Raw genomic sequence first — 14,982 nt, forward strand, 5'->3', positions numbered from 1 at the left:
TTTGCTGATATATAATATCAAATTTATCGTTAAATCAGAATAGAGAACTGATAAGCAAAATATGAATTGTGTGTTATGAATTGGTTCCGTGTCTAGCACTTGTCGATTTCTGAAGACTACCTTGGCAACATCAAGTATAATATATTATATGACGTTTCAAGATAGCCACAAACACTTGGCGTTGTTATTCGTCGCACACCGGAATGATGTCGGCAAAATTCTTAGAAATGCTTTTCAAGATGTTGTAGGTATATGCGCTTGTTTTTTTTGGTCAAAGTTGACTTCTATCAAGGTTATATTTTTTTTTTCTTTAGTACAATATGTTTTTATTTTTTTTGTTCTTTTGTTTTATTCCATGATGTTATAACCAATGTGTTATCAGTATTTTAAAATTTTTTATGAATCAAATAGATAATCGTACTTCCTACTAATTTTGCATGTGTTTTAAATTGTAAATACCTACTTATTCCCTTGTTATTTAAGACTTCTTACTTGTAATATTATTTATAATAAATATTTTATTATATCTGAATATTAAAAACATGAAGCAACGGAATTATTATATAAAATAAATTAAGTAACTGAAAGGGAAAGATGAAATAGCCAAGCAGTGGGTGGCTGTCTAAACGCAACGTAAGAAAACGACAACAATTTCTCACTTTGACTTGCAAATTTACGCCTTCGTTTCAAAAAACCAATAAACCTCAGGAGATACACGACATAAACTTGTACAGGATTAAAATTTCGCTTAACCGCACTTAAGTCCTGAGTTCATGAAAGTAGTGCTCGTTTAAGTAACATTTTCTCGTAATTTATCGCCTCCCTATTTCACTATCTTTGTTCCAAGGCTAAGTAAAATTTTAAAGAGGAATAAGCTGAGTTCTCAACCGTTTTAAGCGACGGAGCTTAACTTGCTACGTTACGTAAATCCACAAATGGAAGCATAAGGGATATCTTTCAGTGCAGAAATGAGTCAGTTTCACTATCAGATGGTTTAATTTAATTTGCTTTTCTGCAACGTATCACTCATATCATATTAAGTCATAACATACATATATGATAAAATACATACATAATATTAAATTTATATATTGATATTATATGAATTTGTTAGAAAAGTAGTTCCAATATTGTCAGGTTTTTAATGCTATGAAGTTATAATTAATTATATTTCCGAACGAAAATTGCGTTCATTTTCGTTCGTTCAACATTTAAAAAAAAAATCATATTTATAAAATATATGATACAAATGTCAGTCATCTGAGATCTGTTCTAAAGCTGAAGGTTAATCTTGGTCGTGTTTGAAGCAGTCCTTTAATCCTTAATGAGGCACTTCGAACTACAACAGACATCTTGTCTGTTGACATTTCTTACAGCGCTTCAGCCTGAGGAGTATTTAAAAATATATATCATCTTGTTTCTATTGGCTAAGAAATCACTTTCATTTACCAAATATCAATTTATTGTTTCTACAGATCGGTGTATATAGAAAACTATTTTCACTTGTCTTGAATGTCGGGGATGCACGGCCCCTACAAGGTTTCCCTGTTTCAATAAATCTTTGTAACTATTGGGACGTTGCCTTTCGAGGGGATACGAAGCCATAAAAGACAGTCGTCCAAAGATAGAATTAGTGTCTACGTAGCGTAAACCATAGACGAGTCGCTGAAGTTTCTATCGAACGGAAAAATGTGCGGATACCAATTTTGTTCATTCGCTTCTTTATTTCTGTTTGTATATTTTTTTGTAATGTTGTAGGCATTTCGGTTCAAGGTAAATGTTAAGTGTCGTACAAGGCATGGTCTTTTGAGTCGAAATAAATTTTATAATTTAAAATCTACTAATGCTGGAAATATAGATAATAAGCTAGTTATTATCTATATTTCAAATTAGATATCAGGATTTAAATCTTCGTTATTAAGCAATAATTCCAATATTTTAAGTGTAATGTATTTTTATGTAGAGATAAGTATTAAGCTCATATTCCTTTATTTTAGCTGTATTGTTAAATATTAAAGTAATCTTAGATATGTATAAAATATTATAAACAGCGTAATGGCCATATCAAAACTCAATAAAATATTGTTAGCAGTTTATATTGTAACTGTTTGTAGTGTTGTATGTATTATTATATATTCAAATTATTAATCAATCAAAACCCCCGTTCATAATGTTAAGGATATAGCATTTCCAGATTAGTCCACACCCTAAACGATTGAACAAGCGTGAGTCACAAATATTACGATATGGATTCCTGTATAATAAGCATAGATACGTCACTGTGTGTCCCGTTTCCGGTGCATTCGAGGGGTTATTGCGAATGTTGATATTTTTATTTATCTGAACATTTGAGAATACGATAATATTTACCTTTGGTTTAAACGTATTTCGCCACTTGACTTTAGCTGAATCTCGACCGAAATTTAGTTTGAATAGTGTATGCTGTTTGTCTCCTTGCTTGTTGCTACTATTTTGACTGTTAAGTCAATAAATAAATGGTACTAACTGCCGCTGAAAAGTTAGTCGAATTTTTCATTTTTAGCGAATGTTCGGCTGAATTTCGAATTCGGTTCAAATCACATTCGGCCATTAGATGATATATAAATCATGGATTGCTGTCTAGATGATTGATTAAATTTACATTTTGTTCTGGTTTTAGAAATTTTCAGTAAAATATCTTATACTTAGTATAATACAAAAAAATAAAAATACGTCACATGTTCACGTACAATATCGATCGATCGGTTTGTAAGTTTGTGTTTTACTATTGGAAAATTTAAACATACGTCCATATCAGCCATATTAACGAACATATAACATACCTTATCTAAGTTTTGTTTTAGGAGTGATGTAATCAATTCCATTAAAACAAAAGATTTAATGTATGCGCATATATTTATTATTAAAACGTAGATTTCATTCAAAAGCATATATTTATGAATATATCTGTAAACAACATAAATATCGCATAAAAATGACAACAGTTTTTTCTGAGATTTCTGATCATACCGAAAAAGGTGACTAGTGCAGTGACATTTTGGTACATCATGCAAAAGTTTCAGATAATTACAGGCAGGAAATAGAATTAAAAAACTCATGTTTAAAAAAATCTTGAACCATCCGGCAGACTGTCATGTCATTATTACATACCCATTGTCATGGCGATCGGTTAAGCCGAGAAGTATGTGTTGTACCGCCATCTAGGGGCTAATTACAACAAATTGTTTAGTCTAAAAATCTTTGCCATGAAACAAGACATGCATGTGTCGCTTTTAATGGGAACCAGTTAAACGATGTCAAAGTCTACTATACTACTCAATCAGGACGATAATTGTTAAATAATTTAAAGAGAATCATAATAAAATAGTAACGTGCCCAGCCCGCTAATAACTATTTTTCTTTAAAGTCACACCATCTACTTATCACTAAGCACTTCAAATTAACAAAACTAAACATTGACTTTCAAAATTTATTTTTTGTGAAGAATGGACGAAGAATTTGGATGGTATGATCATGCTCCTGCCCTTAACCAAATTTAACTAGAGGTCAGAGCAGCTTGTCTTCGTCCATACTTCTCTATCAGACGTCATATCGCACGTAACATTCTTTCCAGCCATATCGTCTTTCACACCACCCATTCATCGTTTCTTTACTTGTCGCTTGTCTCTATATCAATCCACATATGGATGTGGATGCTCAAGACCTTCATCACAGAATGGTCCTCATTTATTCGTCTAATACTGGACGGTTATTATATCGTTATTAAGTTGTAGATCATCATGTGTAGGTATATACGAGAAATAAAAAGCATTTCCCTATCGCACTGTACATTTTAAGTCGCATGTCTGAATTTGGTTGCGTTTCTATTGTTTTTTCGTCTACCATTCAACATTACTTAATTTGTGAAGTCCACGTGAATCGTTTGCGTGTTTCTAGTTAGTTTTTTATTATTATTGTAATACATATTTGTATCAGATTGTTTTGGTTTAGCGTTAACTAGTTTTGATCATTCAATTTTTATTTTGCATGCCTTTATAGTTGACTGGTAGTCGCCCGCGGTTTTGCGTTTAGGGTTTGCGCGTTTTAGGGTGTTGGTTGTCATGTGTTTGGCAAAAAAAGTAACATTTGTTCTTCCTTGAAGTTCAAGTTTGCTTCATACCAAGTTTCATGAAATTCGGTTCAGGGGTTTGGTTATGAAAGAGCGACGGACAGACATACAAACATAGTTAATTTCGCATTTTTAATATATTTATATATATTGCTACGTTTTAACATATGTTTTAAATATATTAGAACTATGTGACACAAGAAGTTATATGATTGTAAGGTTTTAAATCGTTTTTGTACAAGTAGGTACATATATTTTCGGTTTGAAGAACGAGTTGCATTACCGTTAAAAGTATGGTTCAGGACCGTGTTTGCGGTCGCAGACTGCGAGTCTTTTTTTCTTTACTAACCCACTAAGAAACACGAGTTAGCGAACAGGTTCTTCGTCGGCAAAAAATTAACTGTGACCTCATCGTTCTGTCTTCTATTTTAAACCTTGTCCAATTCTTTTTAATAAATATTCCTCAAAAACTAAACTAATTCATATTTTTTTATTTGCCAAAAATCATTCTAAATTTAATTTTTAAGATTTTCCAGTAGTCTTAAGCCAGGACAAACCTTTTTATAATGCAAGAAATAGTTCTGCGTTTACCTTGTGTCTCTGTGACTGTTTGTTGGTCATTTATGGACCATTGGACCGATTTAATTAAATTTGTTGTGAAGCAAGCTTGAAGTCTAAGAAAGAACATCCTTTTTACGTGTAACAGCTGGGAAGCCGAGATCAACGAATAAACTAAACAAAACAAAACTTGTAAAATAATTTTACCTTTGGAGCTATACTATCATATTTGAAAAGACATAAGTACGTCTATAGTACAATATGTATATATATCTCATTTTAGGGATATCGCGTAGCATTCGAAAATGTTGGACAACCAATATCTTTTTACACTTGATCTTTTTTGGTATATTTTCAAACCACAAATGGTTCATATACGAGATAATTAATTTATCCTAATTAAAATAACACTACAGAATATTGAAGTAAATTGTATACAGTTGAATAAATGACTTGGCTGCCATTCAATTTTGCTTAACCGACAGTATCTATTAATTTTATGAAGCGATGAAAATCCTTTATTCATTTTGGTGAATTTTCTGTTAACTATTTGTAAATAGTGATCAGACATAAAGCTGAATCTTGTTTATCAAGTCGTATTGGCAACTAAAGTTTGTGTAACTTATGTAAGTTGTCAACATTAATATTATACAATGTTGTACTGACTTTCTGAAGGAATGGTAAAAGTTTAAAATTAGAAATTCCAACTGTATTCCAATCTTGTCTAGAATCGTACAAACGCTACTGTATATTATGCTATTTGTTACTTGCATACATAAAACTACAGAATCTGATGGGAATTAGTTTTCCACGTCTTGGCTCAGAGGTCAGGAGAGCATTTTAAATATTTGAACATGTCAAACTCAAAACTCAAAACTCAAATAACTTTATTCAATATAGAAGCATTACACTTTCTTATTGATGGTCAATTGAAACACTACCACCGGTTCGGAAAAGAAAATACCCTGACCTGAGAAGAACCGGCGAAAGAAACTCAGCGGGTTTTTTTTTTTTTTAGTTGTCTCATATATTATTTAAACAATTTAATATGAGATGAAATAGCCAGGAGGCGATCGTTTCATTCCCAAGGTGTGCTATCGATCATAAACTCATTAATTGTATAGTAACCTTTTGCACACAAGCGTTCCTTAATAATTTTCTTAAATTTGGCAACAGAGGCATTTTGAACGCTTTCTGGGATCCTGTTGTAAAACCGTATACATTGCCCCACAAAGGAGTTACTGACTCTATGTAGTCGAGTAACAGGAGTAACAAGTTTGTGTTTGTTCCTTGTACCAATGCTATGAGTATCACATTTTCTCATGAAATCATTAATATTTTTTCGTACATACATAACATTGCAGAATATATATTGAGAAGCAACAGTCAATATCTTGATTTCTCTAAATTTATTCCTTAACGATTCTTTAGCTCCTAGGTTATAGATTGCGCGAATAGCCCTCTTCTGTAGCACAAATATAGTATGGATAGCGGCTGCGTTGCCCCACAGCATAATACCGTATGACATTATACTGTGAAAGTAACTGAAATATACTAAGCGAGCCGTATCAACATCGGTACATAATCTAATCTTTTTGACCGCGAATGCCGCAGAACTCAGTCTACTCGACAATCCGTTAATATGGGGGCCCCATTGCAACTTGGCATCAACAGTAAGGCCAAGAAACTCAGCAGAATCAATTGGATCCATAGATTCCCCGTTAATGAGTACATCGGCTTTTACATTATGTACATTTGGTGTACTAAATTTCACAATTTTTGTTTTATTATACATGTAGGTGTAAAATTCAACGATAGATATTACATCTAAAGGTGATAAAGATTATTACACTAAAATAAAAATTGATGAGTTTCTTGTCTGTTCTTCTTAGCAGAGTTTACACTTTAAAGCAAAGATTAATGTCATTGACAGACATGTGAAACTATAAACATAATTATGAGTTAAATATTTAAATGTAACCTTATATGTTGTCTATTCGCTCTCAATTTTTTTAATGATTATAACATTCAATGTTTATAATTTGATGTCTGTGTCTGCTTAAACTATAGATTAGATCTGAAACGAAATAATGTAATTAACGTCGTGTTCGAATTAGCTGGTCGAAGGAAATGGTTTGGAAATCGGGTAACGCCCTTAACTTGACCTGCCGGAAATAGAAGGGTGATCCCAGAGTTAATGGTGTTAAGGCGCATACATCAAATCTAAATCAAAGTGTTCTTTGATCTTGTCGTCAAATAATTTATACTTGAATGTGAATTTATTATAAAGTGTTTCTTTTGATATTATAATCACTCTACACAATGCAAACTATCGCTGTAGGAAAATATAAAAAATCTATATTTGAAATTTGTATAGTAACCTCAGCTGTATAAACGTAAGGCGTTTGCACAATATTTCTAGTAATTCTACAGTTTGTTGAAAAATACTAGAAATATTGTACTATTTTTACTGTTTTTTCATATGTTATTGCTGAAACTCGTCTCTTATACCTACATACGTGGAAAATGAAAATGTGTCGAATTAATTTCGTGTTAATTTTAAATTATAAAGGCACATCGGGTATGCAAGTTCGCTGGAATTGTCCCAATTTGCGCCTCCAAAGATATTATTGAATAAGTTCTCTAATTGTGCGAGGGCCGCTTCCTCGTTGTTAAGCCACATTCGAGACTTCAATAGCTTACGTCACTCGTTGCTCCACTAATGTTTGCTTTATCAAGCGTTGCTATGCTGAATAAAAAAGAAATTTCTTTTCATGTCTATTCAAACTAAATATTTAAAGCGCTGCATTGTTTCTTACTTTTTCTGTATAACAGAAAATCATGTATACTGTTTCAAATGTGTAATTTAAAAAATCGATTTTTAAATATTACCTACGTGTATTTTAATTTGAAAAGTTGATGATTACTTTACTGTATATACAATTGTGGTACTCAATTAAAATATAATAAAATAATTTATGTAGGTAATTTTCTACCATCGCGGAACATGATTCAGTCGAGGTACATCGACCCAATTTAGGGTTCCGTGTACAAACATTCTACCCTCATTTTTACTTTTATGGCATCAAAGCACGCCGTTAAATTCCAAATGTCGTTCGAACCGACATCGTTTCAATATTCAATACCTATTCTGTATCATCGATCTCTCGTTTTGTCTGACGATTATTAATTTCAGTGACATAAGCGTTTCACTTTTCACGAGTAGCCGTTACATTGGAATACATCTTGTATTTGGTCGATTAAAGTAATATTAAGTAATTTAGTTGATCCAGTAGTTATAAAGTAATTCAGTTGATCCAGTGAAACGTTTTTGTAGCCACGGCTTATAAAATCTAACCACTCAACATTACAAGTATGATGCTTGTTTATTATAGTCATTATATATTTGTACTTGATACTGTTTCGATAGACAACTAATTATGTGTTCGTCTGAGTAAAGAAGGAAGGTATGTAAAATACGTTTTGGCCAATTGTCACTATAAGTCCCCCGTGAAATTACTCTGTAATATTTTTTATTACGCCCTTTTTTATATATAGGTATGTCCTAAATAATAAGCATAAATCAAAATGTGTACATGGCCTATGTGCTCAAATTTGTACAATTTTCACTGCCAAGTCAAAAAATTATTGATATTCGCCCACCCATTTCGGAGGTATCTTTTTAACTATGCATTCGAATGTTATAATGCTGAAGGTGACTTACTTGTTTAGCTGAATAAGTAATAATAAATAATTCATTTTAGTAAATGGCTTCACAACTAGCCTGTAGTTTTTCGTTCCTAATTTTGTAATAGATAAAAATAGTTATTTTGAGTGTAGCTTACAAAATTGGAAGTCTTAAAAAGGCATACAGATGTCCATCATAGCATGTATGTATAATATACTAGTGTATGTATAATAGTTGTATCTCCTAAGGTTTAAATAGTGCTGGCGTACGAAAACACTTTTTGAATCAGCCATTTTCTTTACAAAAAGTTTTCAAATCATTTATAAATATACAATTCTTCTTATAGTGAAAACCGTATCAACAATTAAAAACTTGAGTAGTTAAGATGACGAAAGCAGATGGACTGCACTCTACATGGACTGCGACTTTATTTTGAACTATTTTTAGGAATAGATTAAGTAGGGACTGTTTATTTTCTGTTTTCAATTCCCACGAATTAAAGCATTAAGACTTAAAGTATTCTTCATGATAAATAACAAAAATATTTACACTTTCAAATTTTTTCACTTTTATTTATAATTATGTGTTACGTGTGAAATGTCACGTGTACGTCTGTATTTTTGTGGATGTATTATTCAATATGACGTCTGATGTATCGAGCGACATCGTTAAATTCAGTTAAAGGGCCCTTGTCTCCTATATTTAGCTCGGCGATATCTAGGCCGGCGGAAGGTATCTCGTGGGATGTCGACTAAGCGAGATTTCCTCGTCGATTCTTAATTCGTACTACATAAAAAGGGAAGGCGTAATTAAATCTGTGTTTTAGTACTAAAAGGGCGTATGTCAATAACCCATACTTCCGATAAGTTTAGAAACAATGAACAAATATCGTTTGTTTTATTTATACGATTATTATAAATTCGAAATTAAGTCTCTCCGTCTGTATCTCTTGGTCTTTCACGGCTAAACTATTGAACTGGACTTGATAAATTCGGCATTAAGCAAGCTTGAATTCCAAGAAAGGAAGGATATAAAATACTTTTCGTGCCCAACAGCTGACGTCTGATAAAAAGGTGAGCGAAACCGCAGCGGCAACTAGTCTTAATATATGCCCTTTTGCGTATTATTTTTTGGTCATAATAACGTTAAACTTATGTCGTTCAGAACAAATAAAGTTATTATCTTTTAAAAGGCTTGTAATGGCAAAATGTGATTTACATAGCAACGACCTACTTTGGGCCTCTAAGGATCAGACAATAGAAATATTATTTTGCTTATAAATATTGGAACTGTTGAGAAATGATGCATATATTGATAACATTAGCTATTGCAAATAGAACAGCGCTGCGCTGCGAATGAAATAGGCCAGCCATATACCGTGTATGGACTAACCACGTGTATCCCTTGTATTTGTAATTGTATTGGTTCTTCTTTTGAACCGGAGAAAAAAAGTATAGATACGTACTTGGGAAGTTGCCAGCCCTAGCCTACCCCAATTGAGGTTACTGTTATAGGTACGAGTGATTAGTGTAACAGTCTGGTTATTATAGTATTATATTATGTTACCTAAGCGTTACGACTTAATAAACACGTTCTTGATTTATACATCCTCCTATTGTCCACTTGCAGCCTACGGATAAAACTATGTTATAAGACCAGGGTATTGAAACCTGTGTTTTCCAATTGTTTTTTTAAATCTAAATGAGTGAATGAACTTCCTTCCTTCACCGCCGAGCACAAGACTATTAAAAAATGTATTAGATGTAAATAAGGTATATGAAAATTCAAGGGTACTTGCTTGGGTTTGATCCCGCAACCTTCTGTTAAGATGCAGGCGTTCTAACCACTGGGCCATCTCGGCGCACGGTTACGTGTATTACCTGCGTTTAATGTAACGGTATTTCCATCGTGGATCGTAGTGTAGTTATTAAAATAATCTTTTTCAATTAACGGGATAGGTACCAATTCCAAACACACTATAAAGCATGTTCCACTAAATATGTACGGTGTTCCAATAACTCTGTACTGCAATTCAATAACAAATGGGGCTTTGTGTACGAAGTTTTTTGTTTTGTACAGTAGGTACATGATGATAAGTACATTTGATTTAGAGCTTGCTGATGACTTTTGTACTTCAATACAATAAGGTAAATTTATATGTTCGCTGTTTTTTCGTTTTATACAGTACGTAGGTACATAATGTAGCATACATTTGATTCAGAATATACCTCATTGGTCACTTCTTGATAACTTTAGTTATATTTACAATTTGCAGTTTTATCTAGTAATTTCGGCTGTACTACACAATATTAAAAAAAACCGTTCTCGCGTAATGTTTTATTAAACTGATTTTGGAGCCGACAATTCCATCTAGATAGTTTAATTCCTAATCCCATTCATCATACCTATCTCTAAATTTAATAAAATTGTAGTGTATTTTTGTAATATTAAAATAATCGTATTTTTACTAAATGCATATATGTAGGTATGTATCATATACACATATATATCATATACACAGTACATATACTTAAATAACATTGTTTACAATTTTTGTCAGGCTCACTCAATCTTTCACTATATTTGGCTAATCTCTGAAACGGTTGGACCGATTTCAACTACGCTTTCACTTGCTGATACCTGATGTAATAATAAGTAACTTGGGCTGCTTTTTATAAATTATATATAAAATAATAAAAAAGTCATGCTGTAATGTTCAAATTCTGTACAGTATAGCGGACAGCCCTCAGAATGCGACCACTATGCCGTCGCGATGCTTACCAACGATTTAATATCACAAAATAAATAAGTTAAAATGCGCGCGATGTCGCCAGCATAGCTAGTATTTTTATATAAGAGTACACGCACAAGAAACATAACTTATCAGTTGCCAAGGTCGGTGGCGCATTGATTATATAAGAAATGGTTAAAATTTCATGCGGCCCCGATGTCTTCAAGCAGTGGTGACCTCTTACCATCGGGTGTTCCGTCTACCTACGCCATAACAATTAAAGAAGTAGGTTTCCTATTAACTCGATGCTTAATTATAAATTGCGCAATGTACTAGAAACTTTTACCTATAATAGCAGAATAATTTATCAAATAAACTTAGCTAATAACAATAAAAACTAACTTCAATTACTATAATAATACTGAACTTTGATTAAATTACGGGTAAATGGCTCTCTTAAGACCATTCCTTTACTTAAACTTCAAAAAAATAAAAGGACAATTAAATAATATTTAAAAATAGAACGTAGGTATAAAATATATATAAAAACTTTTTAGACAAGTTATATTATATTTTTTTAAGTCGCATCGCTTATGTTTTTTTTTTAGTTGTAATGATACGGCAGCCTGAAATAGTAGGTATCTGTGGTGAGGGTTGATATCTCTTAAAGCACAAAAGGTGCGCAAAAATAGGTGCGTTATCTATTCACTCAATCACGTAGTTCGATGAGACGGAAATCCGTCATACCGGAAAGAGATCGAACGTAGGATGATCATAACTCTGCCAATTCTCTAATACTGGATTTGGGATGACAAAGATTTAAAGATCCGCATTAAACAGACGCAGTAATAGCTGCAACGATGTTTTCGGGTAATTGTAACGACTCCTGCTTTATAACAAATTATCTGTCTATTGTTAACTGTAAAGTGAACGGCGCAATTTGTAGTTTTTTTTTTATGAAACGGTCGATTTGAGTTAAACTATAAACAAGCTAATCTAACATAACCTTAAAGGTCATAATTGCATACATTTCGTTGTAAACTCTGGTTACAATTTTCGACAGTTTACCATCTGTCTATCTGTGTATATTTATTTTAAACTAACGGTCTTAACAATTTTAAGGGAAATAAAAATCTATATTTCACACTAACATGATGACGTCAGTGAAAATTAGAATAATAAGGTCGTGTAGTGTTATTGCTGTAGTGTAGTATACTACTATAACTGTTTTTTTTTAATGTTACGTTCGTAGTAGTATGTTGATAGTTCGTTAGTCATAATCACCAGGTCGACGGAGCGTAACAAAGGGCAAGGGTGAAGTAGGGTTTTGGCAAATGTCGCGATAGTGATTATGTAATCGCAATTGTTGCTATGATAAATAATCAACGGTTTTATAAAGAGTTTTGCGTAATGTATTTGTATAAAATGGTCATTTAATCTCGATATGTATTAGTTAGAGGAAAGAGAAAGTTAAAGCAACGAGAAATCTAACTCGAAAGTTAACGGTCTTTAATGGAAGCGTGGTTTGAAAATAGAACGAAATGATTTTAAAATATTTCTTGAAAGAAATATTATATAACCGACTTTAAATAAATCCTAACTCATTACGAATTGTTAGCACTTATATTTTCTTTTTATGTTAATTTTTTTTTAAACAATGTTTGAATTTAAATATTAAATTAAAAAATATATTTTGCGTTATTAAATAAAACTATATAAAAATGTAATAACATTAGCTATTTTTTTTACTGACAGTAAAATTGTGCAATACATGTACGAAAAGTATTATCTAAATATAAAGTATGTATGTATGACAATTTTCTTGACACATTGTCATATTGAAACCTGATTACTATACATATAAGTACTAACTACAACTACCACTATACTTTATATAAAAATATAACCTCTTTTGTTCGGATCTGTTCTTATTTTTACATGTCTCTTGTAAGTGCTATGTGCACTCTGTGCTTAGTTCAAGATGATCCTATTTTTTGAAATATTTCATTCGAGTCTTCTGGCAACTCCAAACTCTTTTTTTTTTAAATAAAAATATTTACGAATACAAGAATGCTAAACAATTTGTGATATGCCTCTAGACACTGTTAAATACATTTGTTGTGAAATTTAGAATTAAACAAAAAGTTTTTATTGTTAAGATATTTTCCAAGCAAATGTAACACCGCTCTACAGATCGTGAATTGAAATCATATTTTTTTACGTTTTAAGAAGGTTAATAAGAGTGTCTACTTTATTTTATTAATATGAATATAGTTTCATAATTATAATATTTATATATTTTACATTTCAGTTGTGCGGTTGAGGCGAGCTCAGCACGATGGGTAAGCTGCTATCGAAGATCTTCGGTAACAAGGAGATGAGGATATTGATGCTGGGCCTCGACGCTGCTGGAAAGACTAGTATCCTTTACATGATGTACATTTTTAAAAAATCTACTTGGTGGTAGGGCTTTGTGCAAGCCCGTCTGGGTAGGTACCACCCACTCATCAGTTATTCTACCGCCAAACAACAGTACTCAGTATTGTTGTGTTCCGGTTTGCAGGGTGAGTGAGTCAGTGTAACTACAGGCACAAGAGACATAGCATCTTAGTTCCCAAGGTTGGTGGCGCATTGACGATTTATGTAATAGTTAATATTTCTTACAGCGTCATTGTTTATGGGTGATGGTGACCACATACCATCAGGTGGCCCATATGCTCGTCCGTCAAACTATACCATAAAAAAAATATGCATTAACTCTATTTCTATCAGAATTATATAATTATTATTTCTTAGTAGTGTAACCTACATAATTGGAAATTTATAACATCACAATATTGTGGTAATCGATTTTACTATATTTTTCATCTGTGTGATATATATACCTAGGTGATTGTTATAACGTGTTGTGAATGTTGTGGTGCGTTTCCTACGAAGTAGTTTATAGTTTATGCTTTAGAATTCTTCAGAAATTACATAATAGTTACCGTCCGTGACATAATCATTTGTTATTAACGCTTGTTGATGATACGAAAATTTCTCACTTTCCTTATTAGGAGATTTGTAACAGCTCGTTAATTTAAGAGCTAGTAAATATCTTTACTGCTATACTTAGACATTTTATTTTTTTGAGGCAAGTGTTGTCTATTAATTCCACCATGTTTGGTAACGCCTGTGGCAGCATTTCTTTGCCACGTTTTCCTAGGGATTCCTAACAAATACGAAATGAATTATTAACACATAATAATAAGTAAATGTATGTAAAGCTAGGTGCTTGTCCGTACTCAAAACGACAGTCATTATTAAAATTAATCTATACTATCCACTGGGTTATCCCTATTCAATATTTAGGTTTTGAACTGATTGCTTGCATCATAATTTATGATTTTGACGTATAGTAATGACATATGTCTCACACAACAGGGTCTGGTAGTCGCCACACACCGTTAAACATTATCATTAGTATGATATATATTTTGTATTGCTATTTTCCGTTTCGGTGAGTCTGAGCCAGTGCTATATCAAGATACGAGGCACATAAAGACTGATCCTATAATTCCTTATCATTATACGTTTTTTTTGTTATTTTCTAATTATTAACATGGATAAATATTGTAAGGCACGAATTGTTTTACGTACTCGAAGATGTTTTTGCCAGTTTATTGTTAATAGAATACGCCTGAGGCATCATTCTCGTTGTCCATGAATATAAAGTTTATGAATACATACTTTGAAATCTTGAAAAGATTTCAATTTTAACCTCTGTTTTTTAAGATACACAGATATGTATATAATAGCTTTTAAAGAAAATTATCGCGATGACAAGCACATGTTAAATATATAAAAGGCAATTCTGCAAATTTTGTTTATTTTAAGGCTTAAGTTAATAAATCTTAC

The 14,982-nt window shown here is 32.2% G+C and overlaps 1 protein-coding gene across 1 annotated transcript in view; it reads left to right on the plus strand.

The window, feature by feature from the left end:
* The window catches only part of LOC124534793 (ADP-ribosylation factor 6), a 42,002-nt gene that overhangs the window by 19,604 nt on the left and 7,416 nt on the right, over window positions 1-14,982 (plus strand). Inside the window, exon 3 of the mRNA XM_047110846.1 lies at window positions 13,397-13,505. Coding sequence (XP_046966802.1) covers window positions 13,424-13,505 — 82 coding nt within the window. The 5' untranslated portion in view covers window positions 13,397-13,423. The remainder of the gene's footprint in view (window positions 1-13,396; window positions 13,506-14,982) is intronic.

This window comes from Vanessa cardui, chromosome 1, assembly GCF_905220365.1.
Source record: "Vanessa cardui chromosome 1, ilVanCard2.1, whole genome shotgun sequence".
In the NCBI taxonomy this organism is placed as follows: Eukaryota; Metazoa; Arthropoda; class Insecta; order Lepidoptera; family Nymphalidae; genus Vanessa; species Vanessa cardui.